The sequence below is a fragment of the Panthera uncia genome, chromosome E3 (genome assembly GCF_023721935.1).
Source record: "Panthera uncia isolate 11264 chromosome E3, Puncia_PCG_1.0, whole genome shotgun sequence".
In the NCBI taxonomy this organism is placed as follows: domain Eukaryota; kingdom Metazoa; phylum Chordata; class Mammalia; order Carnivora; family Felidae; genus Panthera; species Panthera uncia.
In genome coordinates, this window is record NC_064815.1 from 23,838,256 (window position 1) to 23,858,046 (window position 19,791).

Consider the following 19,791-nt stretch of genomic DNA (forward strand, 5'->3'; position numbering starts at 1 on the left):
GGGGGGGGGGGGGGGGGGGGGGGGGGGAAGGGGAGGGGGAGGGGGAGAATCCCAAGCAGGCTCCATACTATCGGCACAGACCCGACGCGGGGCTCGAACCCACGAAACCGTGAGACCGTGACCTGAGCCGAAACCAAGAGTCGGACGCTTGACCAACTGAGCTCCCCAGGCGCCCCTCGACTAACTACGATTTAAATGTCAATTACCACAGACAACTCAGTGGCTGTCGTGGGGGTCGTAACTGCCCACTGTCACAGCTGACCTCGCCATCGCCGCCCCTGCAGCAGGCAGGGCTGAGCTCCTGGGGCTCCCCTCCTCACGAAGGACGCTCTGCACGGGGACGGGGTCGTACCCAGCCGACCTCCCCAGCGGTGCCTACCGCCTCTGGCCCACACGCACCACCTCAACAGCGCTCGAGCTCCCTAAGCAGGAACAGCCTGGAAGGAGGCCCTTGTTCTTGGAAACCGTAGACTTTGCACCCGAAAGGCCACTTTAAAAACTGATCATGCTGGGCTGTCTCAGTCGGTTAAGTGTCCGACTCTTGATTTCAGCTCATGATCTCAGTTTGTGGGATCGAGCCCCGCATCAGGCCCTGCGTGGACAGTGGGGAGCCTGCTTGGGATTCTCTCTCCCTCTCTCTCTCCCCCTCCCCTGATCACTATCTCGCTCTCTCAAAATAGATAAATAAACATTAAAAAAATTTTAGAGACACAAACATGTTAAAACTATAAAGATGAAGGGGTAACTGGGTGGCTCAGTCGGTTAAGCGTCCAACTCTTCTTGATTTCAGCTCACGATCTCACAGTTCGTGGGATCGAGCCCCACGTTGGGCTCTGAGCTGCCAGTGGGGAGCCTGCTTAGGACTCTCTCTCTCCCTGCTTCTCCCCAGCGTGTGCATGTTCCATCCCTGCCTCCAAAGTCACTAAATAAACATTTTTAAAAAATAAAACAGAAACTGGCCAAGCTGTGTGACTCCAGGCAAGGTGCTGCCTTCTCTGGACTTGAATTTCACCATCCTAAAATGCAAGGGCGCAGCTAACTGATGCCAGACAGATTTTAACACCCACCTACCCTCTGTCACAGAACTTACCCCCAGGAAAAGGCTACAAGAAAATGACATTACTATTTCCTTACTTGGAATAAACTACCATAGGGTTAGGTACAATTTCTGAGGCCGCGTTTCTCTCTCCTGGTCCCGAGATGCAGTCCCAGATCTTGCTTTTAACATCAGGGATTACAGCTCTCGCACGAATCTCGCACGGTAGCCCACACGCTATCCTCCAGGGGACCCGAGGGGAGGGAGGGAAGCCTGGGACCCTCCCAGGGATGGGACTCGAATGGCACGAGGTAATGAAGAAGAGGGGACGAGGGGACGAGGGGACAGCGGTTACTCGCAGGGCTGGATTCTTCCATCCCGATCACTTAAGCCTCCCGCCCGCTGACGTGGGCAGACGGGGCCACTGAGACTCAGGCTGGGGAGTGAGACCACGGCTCTGCGGTCGGCTTCGGCTCCTCCAGGGCAGACGGGGGCACTCACCATGGAATCTAAGGCAGACACGAGGCTGGTGATGATCTCGTCTTTGCGGGTGAAGGCGGAGCTCCAGCGGTCGGGCCCGCAGCCGTTGGTGGGAATGTCGCAGCGCTTCCCCAACAAGGCCATGGTCACCTGGAGGGAGGGAGGAGGAGGAGATGGGCGTGCGGGGCACATTCGGCAGCTGCCCACTGCCCAGGCCCCCAGGGGCCGCCTCTGCTTCCCAGGTGGGACGAATCAAGAGCTGGCCACCTCTTCACACAAGGGTCTCGTACGCACGAAGGCGTTAGAGCCCCGACAGGCCTGGAGACACAGTCGCCTGCACACAACTCCACGGGGGCACGGGCACAGATGGCAGGGAGACTGGGGCGTGCGCTCCACGAAACATCCCCCAAACCTGCAACGCCGGTACCAGGGCCAGTCTGCCTGGCACCTCAACCGCCAACTCTCCCCCTGCACGTAGCTCTGGCAGTGGCTCTGCCTCGCTCACACACCCTCCGTGGCTCCCTACTGCCCACCTCTGGACTCCTGTCCCCCATCCAGCTCCCCCACTCACACCCCACGCTCCAGGTACGCCAAGCATCACCGCCTCTGAAACATACCCACATCCATTCTCCCCGACCGGAGTGCCCCTCTGTCCTCTACTGACAGCCCGCCCTGCTTTTAATGGTCACCTCTGCTGGCAAGGTGCCCTCCACTGCCCCACCTCCTGCCCCTTCCTGCCCCAGCTGGGCCAGGCATCCTCGCTGGCCTCCCACATGTCCCCAGCCTCCTCCGTCACAGCTTTCTCTCAAGCCACAGGCTTCCCCAGGCCAGGCCACTGCCCCGAGGCCCCCCCGAGCTCAGAAAGATACCATGGGGCAGAGGCCACTTCATCTCAGGACAGGGTTTCCCCAAGACAGGACTTTGTCCCATAGTCACGAGGATCCTGGAGGACAGAGGTGCATTTTCCCCCCGCTGGGGCACCCTCAGACCAGGGCCCAATGTCAGGGCTGCCCCAAGCAGCCCAGAACGGGCACCCACTAGATACACAGGTCAGCCTCCCCTGCTTCCAGTTCCTTCCTGCCCCTCCCTCACCAGAACCCCAGGAGTCAGGGCCAGGGTTTGGGGGCACCCCCCCCACCCCACAGGCTGTCCCAGTGCCAGGGCCTTCCAGAGGCGGCTGCTCTCTCGCCAATCCAAGCAAAGGAGAGGGCAGAGAGTGGAGGCAGGGACTCTGGGTTTCCCTCTCTGGGCTCAGCTCCTCCAGGGCTCTGTGCATGGGCCCCAGGCCAGGTGCCGGTGGCCAGTTCAGGGGAGTGAGCCTCAGAGGGAGTCTGTGGATCCCGTCCCGTTCGCTTCCTGCACACGGGGACGCCGGGGACGGGCTGACAGCTGGGCCTGCTACCTTAAAGGGTGCCAGACCCAGAATGCCTTCTGTTACCACAGCTGCCCCTTGGACTGTAAGCCCTGTGAGGGCAGGGGCTGGTGACCCCCGGGGCCCAGCTCAGGCCCGATGTGCATGACGGGCCAAGGGGGGGGTGTGGTCCACACCGCAGTCTGTAGGCTTCCTGTGAGTCATGGGTCGGTGACGCAGAACAAGTGTCAGAGTGCCTCACACATAACCAGGTGAGAAGCGTCCGAACTTCGGTTATGGAAACACGCAAACGAACGAGGAACACTCTGGAGCCCGGCTCCGGCCTCGGCTCTGGCCCCAGGCTGCTATTTGGCTGTGAATAAATATTGATTTTAACAACGGGCCAGGCAGCCGCTGGCCGGAATGTGAATTGGGTTCACTTCTGAATGTTTATAAAATTTCTTTCTTCTCCCAGGTTGCAATTTTACAAATGCTCGAAGTCCACAGTATTAAGGGATGCTGAGGGCATGACAGGCCACGTACGGGACATCCCAAGGGCCCAGCAGGCAGCCGGTGGCCTCCCCTGGAGCCTTCTGTGGCGCGAAGACCACCGGAGGGTCTGCCGTGTGAGAAGCTGAGAGGTTTGCCCGCCCGGGGCGCTGGAAGGCTTCTCCCCTCCCTTCGGCCACCCCTCGAGCCGTCCCCAGACGGACCTCAGCCCGCCAGCCTCCCAGCTGCTGAGGCCCAAATTGAATCAGGGCAAAGCAGGAGGCACCAGACGGCCCCGGCCTCCGGGTCACCCAGACCGCTGTTGGCTCCTTCCTGCAGAGTCCTAATCCATTTAGGAAGGAACCAGGGACTCAGAGACGAAGGGAGGGAGGAAAAGGGGGCTCGGCTTGGGCTGTCCCCTGACTCCTTGTCCCGAGCAGGTGGGCGCACTTAGGGAGGCAAGACGGAGAAGAGTCCCCCCTCTGACAAACGGCCAGGGTTCGGAGAGAGGGTCCCCTGTGGCCAGAGCTGCTGTGGATGGGACAGCGGGGCCAGAGCGCCGGGCCGGGAGCCGTACGCCACACACACGGGGAGACCCAGACAAAGGCCTGCCAGGAGGACCACGTCGGGTCAACTACCCCAAACCCTAGTTTCCTCATTGGTTTTAAAGGGTTTCTGGGGGGCACCTGGGTGGCTTAGTCGGTTAAGCATCTGACTTCAGCTCAGGTCATGATTGCACAGTTTGTGAGTCTGAGCCCCTTGTGGGGCTCTGTGCTGACAGCTCGGAGCCTGGAACCTGCTTCAGATTCTGTGTCTCCCTCTCTCTCTCTCTCTGTTCCTTCCCTGCTCGTGCTCTGACTCTCTCTCCTTCAAAAATAAATGAACTTTAAAAAAAAAATTTTAAGTTTTTTTTTAAAGTTTATTTGAGAGAGAGAGAGAGAGAGAGCGAGAGCGAGCAGGGTAGGGGCAGAGAGAGAGAACCTCAAGGAGGCTCCACACTGTCAGCATAGAGCCCGATGTAGGCCTTGAACTCACGACCATGAGATCACGACCTGAGCCGAAATCAAGAATTGGACGCTTAACTGACTGAGCCACCCAGGCATCGCGCCTAGTTTCCTCGTTTGTAGGGTGAGGGGCTGGCTCTAACCTGAGGCGGGGAGAAAACCACTCAATAAAACCAACAGACTACACAGAACAGAGAATATGAAAATGAGAGTGGTAAAGCAGGAGGCAAGTGCCTGGCATAAACAGGACAGACTCCGGGGGCCTGGGGGCCCGCGGTGAGGACAGAAGCCACAGCTGGAGCCCTCGAGCACTGGCGGCCAGGGCCGGGCCGGGCCAGGCTGGAGGCAGCCAAGAGCTGCTCCGGGGTCCCCAGGAGGGGACACCAGAAGTGACGCCTCAGGTGACAGGTGGCTGGCCCCAGAAGCAGGGCACAAGCAGCGAGGGCCTGCCAGCCGCCCTCGGGCTCCTGGGTGGACGAGGCCTGTGAGGGCCCGGAGGCCACGAGCTCTGTCTCTCTCCTCTCCTTCGACAGACTCTTCTCTAGAGGCTGCCAGGGTGCCGGCAACCTGATTCTCCTCCTACCTCCTGGCCACTCACACTGCTGGCATCGACTGCTAACCTAACCCGGGAGGAGGGCTCAGGCTCAGTTCCCCCCCTCCCCCACCCCACCGGCCCTCCTCTTCCCCCGTCCACTTCTGCCCCTCGCTGCAATGTTTTGGCTTAAATGTCACCTACAGGCTGGTGACTCTGGGCTTCTCTCTCCCTACCTGTCCTCTTCCACGTCTAACAAGCAACTTAAACGGAGTAGGCCCCGTGTTTCCCTGCTTAGACCTGCCTCTCCCGGCCATCTGCCCAGGTGCTCAGGCTCAAATGGAGGCCTCGTCCTCATCTCCCTTCTCTCTCATTTCCTTTTTTGTTTTTAAAAATTTTAATTTTTTTTCAGTGTTTATTTATTTATGGCAGGGGTGGGTGGGAGGGGGAGAGAGAGAGAGAAAGAGAGAGAGAGAGAGAGAGAGAGAGAGACAGACAGACAGACAGACAGAATCCGAAGCAGGCTCCAGGCTCTGAGCTGTCAGCGTAGAGCCTGATGCGGGGCTTGAACTCATGAACCATGAGATCATGACCTGAGCTTATGTCAGATGCTTAACTGACTGAGCCACCCAGGCACCCCGATTTTTAAAAGAAATTTTAACGTTTAGCTATTTTTGAGAGGGAATCCCAAGCAGGCTTGCACCATTAGCATGGAGCCCAATGTGGGGCTCGAACCCACAAACTGTGACATCATGACCTGAGCCAAAATCAGTCCTGGGACAGTCAACTGACTGAGCCACCTAGGCGCCCCTCTTTGTTTCTAAAACAGTCGGGGGAGAATCATGCTGCTGTGGCTCCAGAAAGCACCCAGATCTGCCTGCTTCTCATCACCACCAGGGCCACCTGACCACCCGGGCCACCTTCCTCAGTTGCTCACGCTTCGTCAATGAACCCCTCGCTGTCCCCCAACCCCCGCCCTTCTCCTGCCCCCATGTGTTGCTCCTGCAAACAGCAGCCACATCGCTCTCACGTGGCCCTCCTGCTTAGCAGAGTGGAGAGAACCTCCCTGAGCACGTACCCCATGTGACCTGGGCCCACTTGCCCTCTCTGGCCCATCGGCCCTCTCCCCTCTGCAATGGGCTCTGGCTCCCTCCCCCTCGTGTCCCTCACCTGCCACCTGCACTCCCCTCCCCGGGTCTCCTGCCTGCAGTTCCCCTATGCAACAGGCTTTTCCAGGCCTCCAACTCCCACGGCTTCCCCCGCTCCACCAGCCCCAACTCCTCTGTGCACAGCCCCTGACCACGCAGACCACACAGCAGCACGCCCCCCCCCCCCCCCCCCCCCCCCCCCCCCCGCTTTTCCCCCTTTTTCTTTTTTTCTTTTTTCTTTCCCCCCCCCCCCCCCCCCACTGATTGCCCAACTCTTTTTTTATAAATTTATTTTGTCTTTCTTTGAGAAACAGGGAGAGAGGGAATCTCAAGCAGTCTCCACACCCCATCTCCGGACCTGAGCCGAAATCTAGAGTCGGTTACTTAACCCACTGAGCCACCCAGGCGCCTGGCTCCCCGTCTCAGAACCTGCTGCGATCTGAAGGGACCCGTTCATGTGTTTCTCACCCGACTTCCCCAACAGGAACGTGAGCGCCGGGAGGCCAGGGCCATGCCTGCTGGGTTTACGGTGTGCCCACTGCCTCGAACGCCTGCTCGGGTTTTCATGGGCACGCCCTGAATCCTCGGGGAACTAACCGGTGTGACAGTCGGCCACGTCAGGCAGGAACTGGGACGCTCACAAGCTATAAACAGAGTGACAACTTTGGGCTTGCCAGGCTCTCAGAAAACTAAAATTAAAAGGGGGGGGGGCAATGTGGGACACTACAGTGCGGGATGTATTTGGATCAGAGGAACAGTCCAGGAAGTGAAACTGACAGAGGTTGCTGGCTCAGACAGGTGTCCTGGACAGGTACTCCTCTGAGCAGCCTGCATCGGTGCCCCTGGACACTGCTCTGTGGTGGGGCATCAGTGGCGAGTTAACCCTCTTTGCTTGCTTCCTCCTCCAACGCAGAGGCGCAGAAGGGGCTTGCCCGAGGCCCCCAGTCAGTGGGTAGCAGGGATAAGGTCTGTCTGTCTGTCCTCAAGCCTGGTCCTGTCTTCAAGAGGTGGTAAAGGGCGCCTGGTGGCTCAGTCGGTTGAGCATCTGACTTCAGCTCAGGTCGTGATCTCATGATCATGATCTCACGATCTGTGCTGACAGTGTGGAGCCTGCTTGGGATTCTCCCTCCCTCCCTCTTTCTGCCCCTCCCCCACGTGCTCTGTCTCCCAAAATAAATAAATAAACTAAATAAAGAAGTGGCGGGGGGACTGTACTCCTCACACCCACCAGGACTCGGGGAACAGAAAGATCAACTGATGGACTCCACGGATGATACACAAGGAGGGCGACCAACGTCCCCTGGTTGCCTGGAACTTTCCTGACTTGAGCACAGAAAGTCCCCTGTCCTGGGAAATCCCTCAGTCCGGGGCAAACTGGGACAGCTGGTCACCCCACGACACAGGGCCTAATATACCAGAAGCCCAAAACGTCCCTGCCAGCTGCTGAGAACGAGACAGACAGGGAGGCAAAGGGATGGCCAGTAGGTCCTGTTTCCAGGTCTGAAAAATCAATTTTACCTAATAAGGTGAGAAGCAGGCTTGGGGGGTCCTGGGAGAGGGGACAGGACCACTTTGTCCAGGGAGACCTCAAGGACAGGAGGAAGGCACTCTCCTGAGCTGTCTGAAGACCGGGTGTGAGCCACAGGGAACGGTCACTAAGAGGCGGAGACGGAGGGAAGACACCTGCCCCACCACTCTGTATCTGTGATCCCAGCCTCCTGCCCCCTAGAAGCCCCGAGGCGACAGGTCAGCAGCCGGGCTGGGGGCACTGTATCTTTAAGTTCCCGGGCAAGGCTGACCCACAGCCAGGTAGGGCCTGGATGATCTCCGGCACGGTTCCAGTTTCCCAGCAGCTCTGCTCTCCCTGCCTGCTGCCCACGTCCCCCGCAGCTGGGGACTCCCTTGCCCAGACAGCAGCAGCTTTGCTGGCCGCCAAGAGCTGGAGCCAGCCCGGTCTCTGAGCCAAAGATTAGTCAAGCGCCTGTGTCCCTGTCTGAGTCACCACTGCCCCGACCCAGGGCAGACCTGTCTCCAGTGGGGAGGCACCCAATGGGAGTCGAGCCCAGAAAGCCCACCCCAGCGGGCCTCGGGGGCCAGTGCTGGCAGAGAGCACCCTCAGCTGGGGACCCCGATCCCAAACACCTTGCACTGGGCACTGCAGGCCAGCTGGGAGGCTCTGTGGGGGGTGTCCTTGCGCTCGTCCTTTCCGCCTCCCATGGCCTGCATGCCTGGGGAGACAGGAGCTTGCTCTGCCGGGCACCTGACCTCCCCCAATGATCGCAAGAGCTGGCCGAAGTGGCTGATGGGGTCGGAGGTGGGAGAGGGGTATGCGAGCAAAAAAGTCAGGGCTGCAGATAAACCCCCAGCCCTGCCCACTTAAAACTCCCCTTCCTGGGGGGCGCCTGGGTGGCTCAGCATCTGACTGAGGCTCAGGTCACGATCTCACGGTTCGTGAGTCTGAGCCCCACGTCAGGTTCTGTGCTGACAGCTTAGAGCCTGGAGCCTGCTTCAGATTCTGTGTCTCCCTCTCTTTCTGCCCCTGTCCCGCTCACACTGTCTCTCTCTCCCTCTCTCAAAAATAAATAAACTTATTTTTTTTAATTTAGGAGAAAAAAAAAAAAACAAAAAACTCCCCTTCCCAGACACCTAGGTGGCTCAGTCGGTTAAGTGTCCGGCTTTGGCTCAGGTCACGATCTCATGGCTCATGAGTTCGAGCCCCACACCAGGCTCTCTGCTGTCAGCACGGAGCCCGCTTCTGATCCTCTGTCCCCCTCTCAGCCCCTCCCCTGCTCTCTCTCTCTCAAAATAAACATGTAAATAAATAAAGTAAGTAAATCTCCCCTTCCCCACCAGCATCTGGATGCCCCCTCATCTGAGGGTCCCACGCCCCCATTCTCCCTCCCCCTCCTTGCCCTGCTTCTGCCACCAACTCCCTCCTCCTCTCCCAGAGGTCACCCTCATGACCACCGACATAGCTGCCCACCAGGGCCCCCTCGGACACTGTTGTCCCATTCACAAGCACCCTGACATCTGTGACCTCTGTCCAGGGAGTGGGCAGAAGGGAGGGGACTCCGCCCATTTTAAGGGCAAAGAAACCAAGTCCTCTAGGACATTCCTGCTCAAAAGGGAGAATGACATTGGGGACATCTGGCACACGCAGTCCCTTTTTGCTCCTACTTGGGGCGGGACTCCTCTAATTCTGATGCATGGGGCTCAGGGTGGAACCCCAGGCATGGTGACAGGCCAGCAAGGTGGCTGAAGAGACCCATGGGGCTGGCCAGGCTCCCGGCTGGAGGCAAGTGGAGAGAGACTGAGGCAGGGCTTGTGCGCTGGATGGCAGGGGCTCAGGTACCAGTCTTCCACACCGTGGGCCCAGGGGTTCAGAGCAACACACAGGGGACGCCCGAACGGACCCGGGCCCCAAACAGCAAGTGTCAAAGATATGGGGCCGGGTCGCCACTCTCCGCCAGGGGCTCAGCAGAGGGGAGTAAACAGAGCAACGTGGCTGCCTCCTGAGTACCCAGGAGGGTTAGACCCCGATGTCTGGTTAATCCTCTCAACTGCCCTCACTTTCTGAACAGGACGTCGAGCCTCGAGCAAGCACCCTGACCGTCAGCCCCGGGGCCAGGATGTGGCAAAGGCGGGGCCTCGGCCCAGATCACCCCAACCGAATCGGGGACCCCATGACAGCAGCCTTCGGCCACTTCCCTCTGGGATGCCGACAGATCGGTGGGCCCGGCCCGGCCGGCAGGGAGAGGAGGGCCCGTGGGGCCCAGGAAGGCGCAGGTGAGGAGACCCCGGCTGGGCCTGCGGGAAGTGGGCCTAACCCCCCGAGCCCTGGGAATCCACAGCCTCCTCTCTCTTTCCTCCTCGAGTCTGCTGGGGCCGGAACAGCTCACGCTTAAGAAATCAGGAGTGTGAGTGGGTGTGCGGGTGTGACGGTACGTGTCTGAGACAGAGTGCAGCGTGGAACGGATACGGGAGGGCGAGGAAGGAGACGGCGCGGGCACAATCCCCGCGGAGCAAGAGCAGCCCCTGGCCGTGGTGACGGCACGTGGCCCGGCCCACCAGCCAGGGAGGGTCGCCTGTCCCCCAGGGGCTTGAGAGCGAACCGAGGAACAAACGCCATTAGCCCTCCTACCGTCAGCATGTCTAGGGAGTGGCGAGTGAGGGGACCCCCACGGGCTGGGTCTGCTCCAGGCCCCTCTGTATCAGGGGCGTGGGCGTCCCTCCCCTTCACACACTTGCTGATCCCCAAGGGTGCTCACCGGCCACCCAGCTGGGCCGCTGGGGACAGAACAGAGGGCACACCCCTACCTGGCCATCAGCTGGGCCTCAGTCCCCGGGCAGAGCACTGTTTGGAGGGGGAGGGCCAGCCCACAACAGCCCGGCAGAAGCTGAGGCCTGGCTACCTCTAAGGAGGCCCCGGAGGTTGGGGGGGGGGGGGAATGTTTCCCTGGCCTCCCTTCACCCCAACCTGTTTATTCAATCCTCCTGGGAGCCTGCCCCGGGTTAGGCAGACTTGGAAATGACTCAGACAGCCCCACCTGCCCTCCTAGTGCTCACAGGGCCAGCCTGTCTACAGAGAATTACTGGACCATAAAATGAGGACAGGAGGGGAAGCTCGCCCGGGCTACAGAGCTTGACATGGGGGACAGGGGTTACCCACACTTTCTGTTTATTTCGCTTCGGGGGAGTAGGGTGTCTCCACACATGGTTTCCCTGAGTTGATGAATATTGAGATGGGTTTTGAAGGGTGAATAGGAGTTCTCCGGGAGCACAAGTGGAAAGACGATATTACCGTTTCTGTGGAGAGGGGCACAAGGAATCTTGCAGATACACAGCCTTCACTGCAGAGGTAAAGGGAAGAGTTTGGTCATACTCACTGAGTGTCCACTCGCGAGTGTCACCCTCAGATTAGAGTGGACACCCAGTGGCCTTTGCTGGAATGGGGCGAGGGGGAGAGAGAGAGAGAGGGTGTACCTGACAAGCGTATCTCTGACCCAGAGGTGAGTGTGAGGACGGGTAACTCAAACACTCATACACGCTCACACGCACGCACAGGTGCACGCACGAGTGTGCTCGATGCCAGGCCTCCTGGGGCCAATTCCAGCACGGTGCACTCCCTCGGGGTGCAGAGAGACCCTCACAGAGAAGGCGCCAACCAAAGCCCAGCAGGCCGACAGCACCACCCTGCTGAGCACACGGATGAACAGGACACAAGCCTTGCCCCCCGGGACCACGGTCCTGTCGGAGTCATTGCCACACCTCACCCCTACTCCATGCCCCCCACCCCCCACCAGCCTGCAGGCCCCTGGACACGCCTGTCCTCTGGCTTCTGGGAATCAGCACCTCTATGCCCTTTGAAAGAGACACCCCTGCCCTTTGCCTGGCCCGCTCTTAGCGGCTGTCAGGCACGTCAGTGCCTCGGGTCCTGACCCTCCCGGCTGGCCCGCTGTCCCCTGGCTGGCCACCCACAGCTCCCTCTTCCTCCCTCCCTGCAGCTCTCCCTCTGCCACGATGCAGAGGTATCTAGGTCCCCATGAGACCGCCGGCTCCTGCGTGCCTCCCTCCCTGGGCCTGCCAAGAACCAGCTTAGTACACAGAACTGGGCCAGGAGAGGTGTCTGGGGTGGAGGGGCTGTTTATGCAGGTCTGGAAGAATCAGGGGACAAGCAGAAGGGGGGGGGGCAGGGAAGATGGGGAGTACTCTGGCCAGGAGGCAGCACTGGCAAAGGAACTGTGGCATCGGCCGGCGGGATGTGGCATGGGGTCCTTGGTAAGGCTGGGAGGGGAGCCAGAGCAGATCCTTGGGCCCTTTCAAGACCATGGTCAGATTCTGAGACTGTCGAGTGGGAGACACCCTGTGCTCTGTCCCCTACTCAGCCCCAAACCCCGGGCTTGTCCTTCAGAGGGGGCCCTGCTCCAGCCCCCCTCCGAGGGACAGCCTGAGAGGACACTCCCCCGCCCCCAGAGCATGAATGTGCCCCCAGAATACCTTGGAGGTGCTCAGGCCCCTGGAGTCCACTGGGCAAACAAATCCCCGTCCTGGGCCCTTCGGGGTCCTCTTCTCTGGCGTGTCCTCCCTTGGTGGCTTTAAACATGACAGCAAATTCTTTGGCACATCTCCCAACAAGTAGAGACATCCAGTTCCTCTCCTCTTGAATGTGGGCCTTAATATTCACTTCTGGGGGTGCCTGGGTAGCTCATTCGGTTAAGCGTCCGACTTCGGCTCAGGTCATGATCTCACAGTTCATGAGTTCGAGCCCCAGCATCGGGGCCTGTGCTGACAGCTCAGAGCCTGGAGCCTGATCCATACTCTGTGTCTCCCTCTCTCACTGCCCCTCCCCTGTTCACGCTTGGTCTCGATCTCTCAAAAACAAATAAACGTTAAAAAATCTTATAAAAAAAAAATAACGTGCTTCTGACCAACAGAGTACCCCCGCAGTGCTGCCACATGACCTTCCAAGGCCAGGTTCCAAAGGGCACTAGGCTTCTCATTCTCTCCCTGAGATACTCGGCACGGGAGTTCCGAGCCGACATGCGTGAAGTCCAGCTGTCCTGACGCCACTGTGGTAGACAGGTGGGTCCAGCGATGCCTGAGGAGACCCAGGTCTCTCCCAGGGCAGCCACCAGCGAGTAAGGAAGTCTCTGAGACAACCCCAACCCCAGCCAGCTTCTGCCAATGCAGGAGACCCTGAGCAAGAACCATCAAACCAAGTGTAGCCAAGCCCCAAACCGAGAGAGATTAAAATCTGAAATGACTGCTGTCTGACATTGCTAAGTTTGGGGCTACTTGTTACGCAGCGGTAGGTAACCGATACGCCCCACAGGCGCACCATGCCGATGCAGGCACACCTCTGATGGGCAGCTGTTTGCGAGGGCGGCTAGAGCTTGGATACATGTTTGGGGTGCCGCGAGCATGTGCACCCCCCCACCCCCCGCCCAGTGCAGACACAGCCGAGTTGGGAATAGGAAGGGAACCTCCATTTGCCCTTCTCTTCCTAACCGGCATGTATTAGCCAAGAATGGCTGCTCTAATTTGCCCTTAGAGACTCACAGCAGGCCCAAAAGGGGCCCCCAGAAGACACTCATGCCCTAATCCCTGCAGCCTGTAAATGTCACCTTATATGGAGAAATCACTTTTGCAGATGCAATTAAATTAATGACCGTGAGATGCGGAGATTATCCTGGATTATCTAGGTGGGCCCTAAACGCCATCGCATGTATCCTCGTAAGGAGACGGGAGAGCTGACACGCAGGGACGAGAAGGCCATGAGAAGCGGAGCAGACAGAATCTGATGATGGTGGCTTCGGGGAGTGAGTGACGCGGCCAAAGGCCACAGATGCCAGCAGCCGGCAGACGTTGGAGGAGGCCAGGCATACAGCCTCTGGAGGGAGCACAGCTCTGCCGACACCTTGATTTTGACCCAGTGGTACTGATTTGGGTTCTGGCCTCCGGAACTGGGAGAGAACAGTTCTGGTTGTTTTAGGGCACCACGTCGACGGCAATTTGTTACGGCAACCTTGGGAAACGAATCCAGGGCATCCTCACCCCTCACGCCCCACCTATGAGTCCTAGTCCACACCTTCACACACGACCCCCCCCCCCCCCCCCCCCCCACACACACACTCCTCAGCCCAGACCTACAAAGCTCAGGCCCGGACTTGCCGGAAAGTTCTGCAATCCTTTCCTCATGGGAAACTCCAGAACCACCACGGGACAGGGCTGGATTTCTCTGGATGCCGGGAGAATGCCTCTGAGTCAAGTCTCAGTGCCCTAGGAACCAGCTGGCCTCAAGAGCAGGTGGGAAAAAAATGCACTCAGCCACGCAAAAGGCAAAGTCAAGAGCAGATACCACCCAAACACGGCCCCCACACCATCCGCCACCATATGCTTGTGTTTCTTGAAAAAGAAGCTTGAGAGAACAAACAAAAAGGAGATTCTCCTCCGGGGGGGGTAAGGGGTAGGGGCATCCCTCCTCCCCAGCAGCCTGCCCCCCCCCACTTCATTTCTTATCACAGGGGCTCCCCAGTGGGGACAGAATTGCCCGGGGCCCTGAATTCCTGCCCCTGCCCACTGTCCACCATCACAGCAGCTGGCAGAGAATAAAACAGGTCAAAGCCCTGACTTCCACTTCTACCTGCCTAGGAAGGATCCAGGCGGGGCAGCGGGAAGGGGTCTTACATCAGCCGCGGTGCACTGCAAGGCAGTCCAGACACCGAGTCCCAACCCCAGCCCTGACCCCTTCTCCCTGCGAACAGAGCCCTCATTGTGTCCTGGCATCTAAAGGCAGGTGTTTGGGGCAGCGAATCATGGGGATTATGGAGCGCTTAGATCAATCCCTTACCTGGGACCGGTTTAAAGAGAAGCATGCAACCCAATCCTGGCCACTGAGACTCGAGGGGCTTCTAGGGAAGTTCTCCTTGCTCTCAGGGCACGACTGAAGCCAGAAATGTCCTCCTTCTTCTGCGTGTGACACCCCCAGCCACGACAGCATGTGGGGACCAGGAGAAGAGCCGGCCCAGGAGGCGAAGCCATCATGCGGACAGCAGCACAGACCCGTGAAACAATGTGACTGACCTGTCATGACTCAGAATCTACCAACCTCTGGGCTTCGGGTTAGGTAGTAAATGTCCACGTTCCTTAAGTCGCCTTTTTTTTTTTTTTTTTTTTTTTTTAAGATTTTATTTTGGGAGGCAACTGGGTGGCTCAGTGGGTTAAGCATCTAACTTTGGCTCAGGTCATCTCAAGGTTCGTGAGTTCGAGCCCCGCACTAGGCTCTCTGCTGTCAGCACAGAGCCTGCTTTGGATCCTCTGTCCCCCTCTCTCTCCGCCCCTCCCCTGCTCTCTCTCAAAAATAAACATTTTTTTAAAAAGATTTTGTTTTTAAGCAATCTCTACACCCAACATGGGGCTCGAACACCCAAACCCAAGAGGAGGAGTTGCACACTCCATCGACGAGCCAGCCAAGTGCCCCACTGAAGCCACCTTTAACGAGGTATCTTTCCCTTGTGGCTGGATATACATGTGTATACACAGGTAAAAACTTATCACACTGAACGTCGCACTTTTTAAAAGGTTGAAACCAAAGCGTCCTAGTGAGTCAGCATCTACTGGTTATAAAGCCACCCATTAGCTCTCGTGTCCTGGTCTATTTGATAACAGACCGAGATGCCCTTTCCAATCGATGAGTAGACAGCATGTGTCCTGTTTGGTACCCAGAGCAAGAATCTAAGGGTCAGTAGCAGGACCCCCATGTGACCCTCTTCTCCCCTGCCCGTGGAACAGGGGCCAGCTGCCCCTTTAGGCCAAAGTGACCGAAGTCACTGCTTAGCATAGAGCCAGAAGACGGAGTGCTGGTTCCTTTGACGTCCCTGAGCCCAGGATGGGCCGCCCACCTCCAGACGTTCTCATTACAGGAGAAAACAAGCCCCTCCCTTCTCCAATCCGTTTATCAGGTTACTTCTAACTGAGCGCATTCCTAACGGAAACCGATTCCACGGTATGCGTTTTCAAATTATATTCACTTCCGGCTCCGTTGTAAGCCATAACTCTTACTTTACTGCCCTTTTAATCCCATCTGACTACAGTTTATGTTTCCGTGGGAGTCTTTTAAGTCGCTTCTGAAATAAGGTAGGATGTAAATAAGTGAAAGTAAATTGATCCAATAAACTTTTAAAAGCCCCAGTGTTGGGCACCATTCGAAGAAAGACCTGCCTTCCCCAGGGCTAGTCTAATGAGCAAGTTATTCGTCTCCCTGAACTTTGCTTTCCTCATCTGTAAAATGGGGCAAGTCAGACCTATCTCACTGCACTGTTGGGGGGGCAGGTGGAGGGGGAGCTAAGAAATATTAGTTGGAATAGACTCTATTCTTAAGAGACCTGCGTCTTGGGGCACCTGGGTGGCTCAGTTGGTTAAGTATCCGACTTTGGCTCAGGTCATGATCTCACGGTTGATCAGTTCAAGCCCTGTGTCGGGGTCTGTGCTGACACCTCGAAGCCCAGAGCCTGCTTCGGATTCTGTGTCCCCCTCTCTCTCTGTCCCTCCCCTGCTCACACTCTGTCTCTCTCTCTCAAAAATAAACATTTAAAACAATTTTTTAATAAAAAAGAAAAGAGACCTGAGTCTCTACGATTCTCCTGGTAAATGTCACCATCCCTCAGTCCTTGTCCTTGCGGACTCTGTCCAAGCATCAACTAGAGAAGTTCTGCCTGCTACAGCCTCTCCACCTGCTTCCTTCTAGCAGGGGCATCTGGAGACAGAGAGGATGCGGCCTGTCCTTGCCTCTGCCGTGATCCCATTCATGAAGGCCCCTCCTGGCCCTCGGACAGTCAGAGGTGATAGAAGGAAGTAGGACTCTGTCCCATCCCTGGTGTGCGTCCCAGGGCGGAAGAAGTCTCGGCCGGATGCTGGAGAAATGGACTCAAGCACTGGGTAAGGACTAGAGGAGGTGACTTATCAGATCCACTCCAAGGTGGAGATGTTACATTAGAGTAATGTCGGTAAGCATACACAGTCTCAAAGGGATATTTATACACCCGTGTTCACGGCAGCAGAATTTATAGTAGCCAGAAGGCGGGAGCAACCCGAGTGTTCACCAGTGGATGAATGGATAAAGAAAATGTGGTCTATACACACAACAGGATGTTATTCAGCATAAAAAGGAAGGAAATTCTGGGGTGCCTGAGTGGCTCAGTCAGTTGAGCGTCTGACTCTTCGGCTCAGGTCATGACCTCATGGTTCGTGGGTTCGAGCCCCACATCGGACTCTGTGATGACAGCTCAGAGACCGGAGCCTGCTTCAGATTCTGTGTGTGTGTTTCTCTCTCTAACCCTCCCCTGCTTGTGCTATGTCTCTATCTCTCAACAATAAACATTAAATTTTTTTTTTCAAATAATACATAACAATTCTAAAAAGGAAGGAAACTGCAATATGCCACAACACAATGACCCTTAAGGACACCATGCTGAATAAAAGAAGCTGGGCACAAAAAGGCAGATGCTGTATGATTTCACTTGTATGAGGGACCCAGAGCAGTCGTATTCAGAGACAGGAAGCAGATCAGTGAGTGCCAGGGGCTTGGGGGGAGGCAGAGGGGTAGTTAGTGTCTACTGGGGACAGAGTTTCAGGGTGGGAAGATGAGAAAGTTCCAGAGACGGTTGCACAGTAATGTCATTGTACCTAACTCTACTGCACTGAACACCTAAAGATAGCTGTGACAGTCAATTTTACATGATGGGTGTTTTACCCCAGTTAAATAACCACAACAGCCATTTACTGAGCATAACCAGGCAACACCCACGACAGCAGGTCTGGGGATGTGCATGGTCTCCCCGGGCCTTGAGTCCGTCACTGGCTCTGAAGTCCCACACCAGCCCCAGGCTTGCTGACATCATAGCAGAAGTCACAGGGATACGGGCTTTGGTTTGACCCAAGGAAACACTTCCCAACCAGGAGGGCCGTCCCTGAGTGGAAGAACAGGACACCACGTAGGCATTGGGTTCCCCATCCCTGGAGGTCTGCAAGCGGACGCCGGCTGTTGACCAAGACCTTTTAACGAGTGGGGAGCCTGGGTGGCTCAGCCGGTCAAGCTTCCGGTCAAGCTTCCGACAGGATTCTGGCTCCGGTCATGATCTCCCAGCTCATGAGTTCGAGCCCTGTGTCTGCCTCTGTGCAGAGAGCACACAGCCTGCTTGGGATTTTCTCTCCCCCTCTTCCGGTACTCCTCCCCGGCTCACTCACTCTCAAAAATAAATAAGTAAACTTAAAAAAGAAAAAAAAAAAAAGACCTTTTAAAGAGAGTCTAGAGACTTCCACAAGTCACCTGGGGGAGGGGGAGGGGGAGGGGTCTCGCAGGCAGAGGTCAAGGACAGCTCACGGTAGCTTTGGGTAGGTAGGAAGTGAGGCAATATGGAACCAGGACAGCAAGAGCAAGTCTCAACCACTTTGGAAAAGCAGCTCTTAGCGCTTCTAAGTATACGATGTCAGAGCGTGCAGAGCTGGGTGGGGGCCCCTCACCCAACTGCTTCCATGTGCATCCGGGGAAACCCAGAGGGGACAGTCCGCACCCCAGATCTCTGCACACCCAGTGCACGTTTGGGACATGATGCCACCGTGCTCTCCCGTGCGCCTAACTGCTCTGTGCCAGTTGCAAATTCTTTCCTATTCACTGGTGCAGGTGCTTCAGGGAAACCAACTTGATTTCTTTGAAAATGGGCAACAATTCCGACGGTAGGCATCCCGGTTGTAGGGCAGTGTCCGCATGTGCTTGATTCCAGTGCGTTCTCCCGGGGGCCTGCTCTGTTGAAAAAGGCATCAGGCATATCAACAAACCACAAGTAGGCGCAGCACCACGGGCCGAGTCTCTCAAATACGACGAAAGCACCCAGGAGTGGAAGATCACACCGTAGGGGTCCATTTACGTGCGGCTCAAAAACATCCGAATCCTGCGTTAGAAGTCAGGATGGTGGTCATTTTTGGGGGGGGGGGGGGGTGGAGGAGGGTGGCTGGAAGGAGGCATGGAAGGCTTCTGGGAGCTGGGAATGTTCTGTTCTTGATCTGGGCTGTTACCTGGGTAAACTGGTTTCTAAAAACTTATCGAGCTGTTGACTTACAACAAATAGCTTTTCTTCTCAACACCAAGTTTTAAAGCGACGTGGGGAACTGGAATCCCCAGGGAGGCAGCGGACAACAGGAAGGCGGTCTTGACAGACCTCAAGAGGCTGTTGCAGCGAGGCCCCACCCTGTGACCAGCCGATTTCATGTCTATCAATCTACCCCGAGGAAATTACCCGGAACGCAAAGATTGATGTGCAAAGGCGTTTCGCCAAAGCATGCCACACAGCCGGAAATAACACACAGCACACACACACACGTAAGGGAAACAGCAGACAATCCCCAGTGCCCCGTGGGGCCTGGAGCCAGCACTGGACGGATGACCGGCCCCGGGCGCACATGGAAAAGCCAGGGATGAAGCAGACTGTCCGCCTCGCTGGGCTGGATCCATAAGTGACTTACCTTCCCTCTACGTTTTTTGTGTTTTTTTTTTTTTTTTTTTTTATTGTACGGTATCTGAGCTGAGGAGCTGTCATGGTGTGATTTGGAAAGAAAGAACAGAAACCTTCCTCCTTCCAGCCGCCCCGCCCCCAGGACAGGAAAGCAGGCCCAGGCCACGGGCAAAGGGCAGCCGCAGGGAAGCAGAGGCCTTGGGCTGCTTTCCTGGAAATCAAGGGAGGCCTCCTGCCTTCTCTGCCGAGGAGAAGCTAGGGGAAAGGGCAGGTCTGTGGCCTGGCCCTGGGAAGCCCGTCTCCTCTGAGCCCAAGGGTTCCAGAAGGTACGGCTTTATGCCGGGGCTCCCCAAGACCAGGTCAGGGCCATGCCTGTGTACCGGGCACTATGACCACGAAGAAAACCCTCAAACTCAGGTTTTGTCCTTTCTCTGCCGCCCCGCAGAAGGGAGGGTGCTGCTGGAGGTACAGGGTGGCCGGGTCGCCCCGCGCCTGCCTCGCCAGGAGGGGAGGCTGGGCTCTGGTGGGCAGACGCTCCGGGATCAGGTTTCCGCCCCGTTATTTAAAGCCTGGCTCCTGGCTCCTGGCGGGCGGGCAGGGGCAGCCGCCGCCTGCGTGACTAGGATGAGAAATGGCAATCCTGACTCGGGCCTGCGTGCCTATGGCAACTGGCGTCGTGGCCTTGGAGACTAATCTCCAGGCTGCCAGCCCCCAGGGGCCTCTCCGGGCAGGGCCCCTGCT

The 19,791-nt window shown here is 57.2% G+C and overlaps 1 protein-coding gene across 1 annotated transcript in view; it reads right to left on the reverse strand.

Moving 5' to 3' along the window:
- GTF2IRD1 (GTF2I repeat domain containing 1) overlaps positions 1-19,791 on the reverse strand; it is a 115,092-nt gene that overhangs the window by 76,983 nt on the left and 18,318 nt on the right. Inside the window, exon 2 of the mRNA XM_049639380.1 lies at positions 1,538-1,666. Within this exon, the coding sequence (XP_049495337.1) occupies positions 1,538-1,660 (123 nt within the window). The 5' untranslated portion in view covers positions 1,661-1,666. The remainder of the gene's footprint in view (positions 1-1,537; positions 1,667-19,791) is intronic.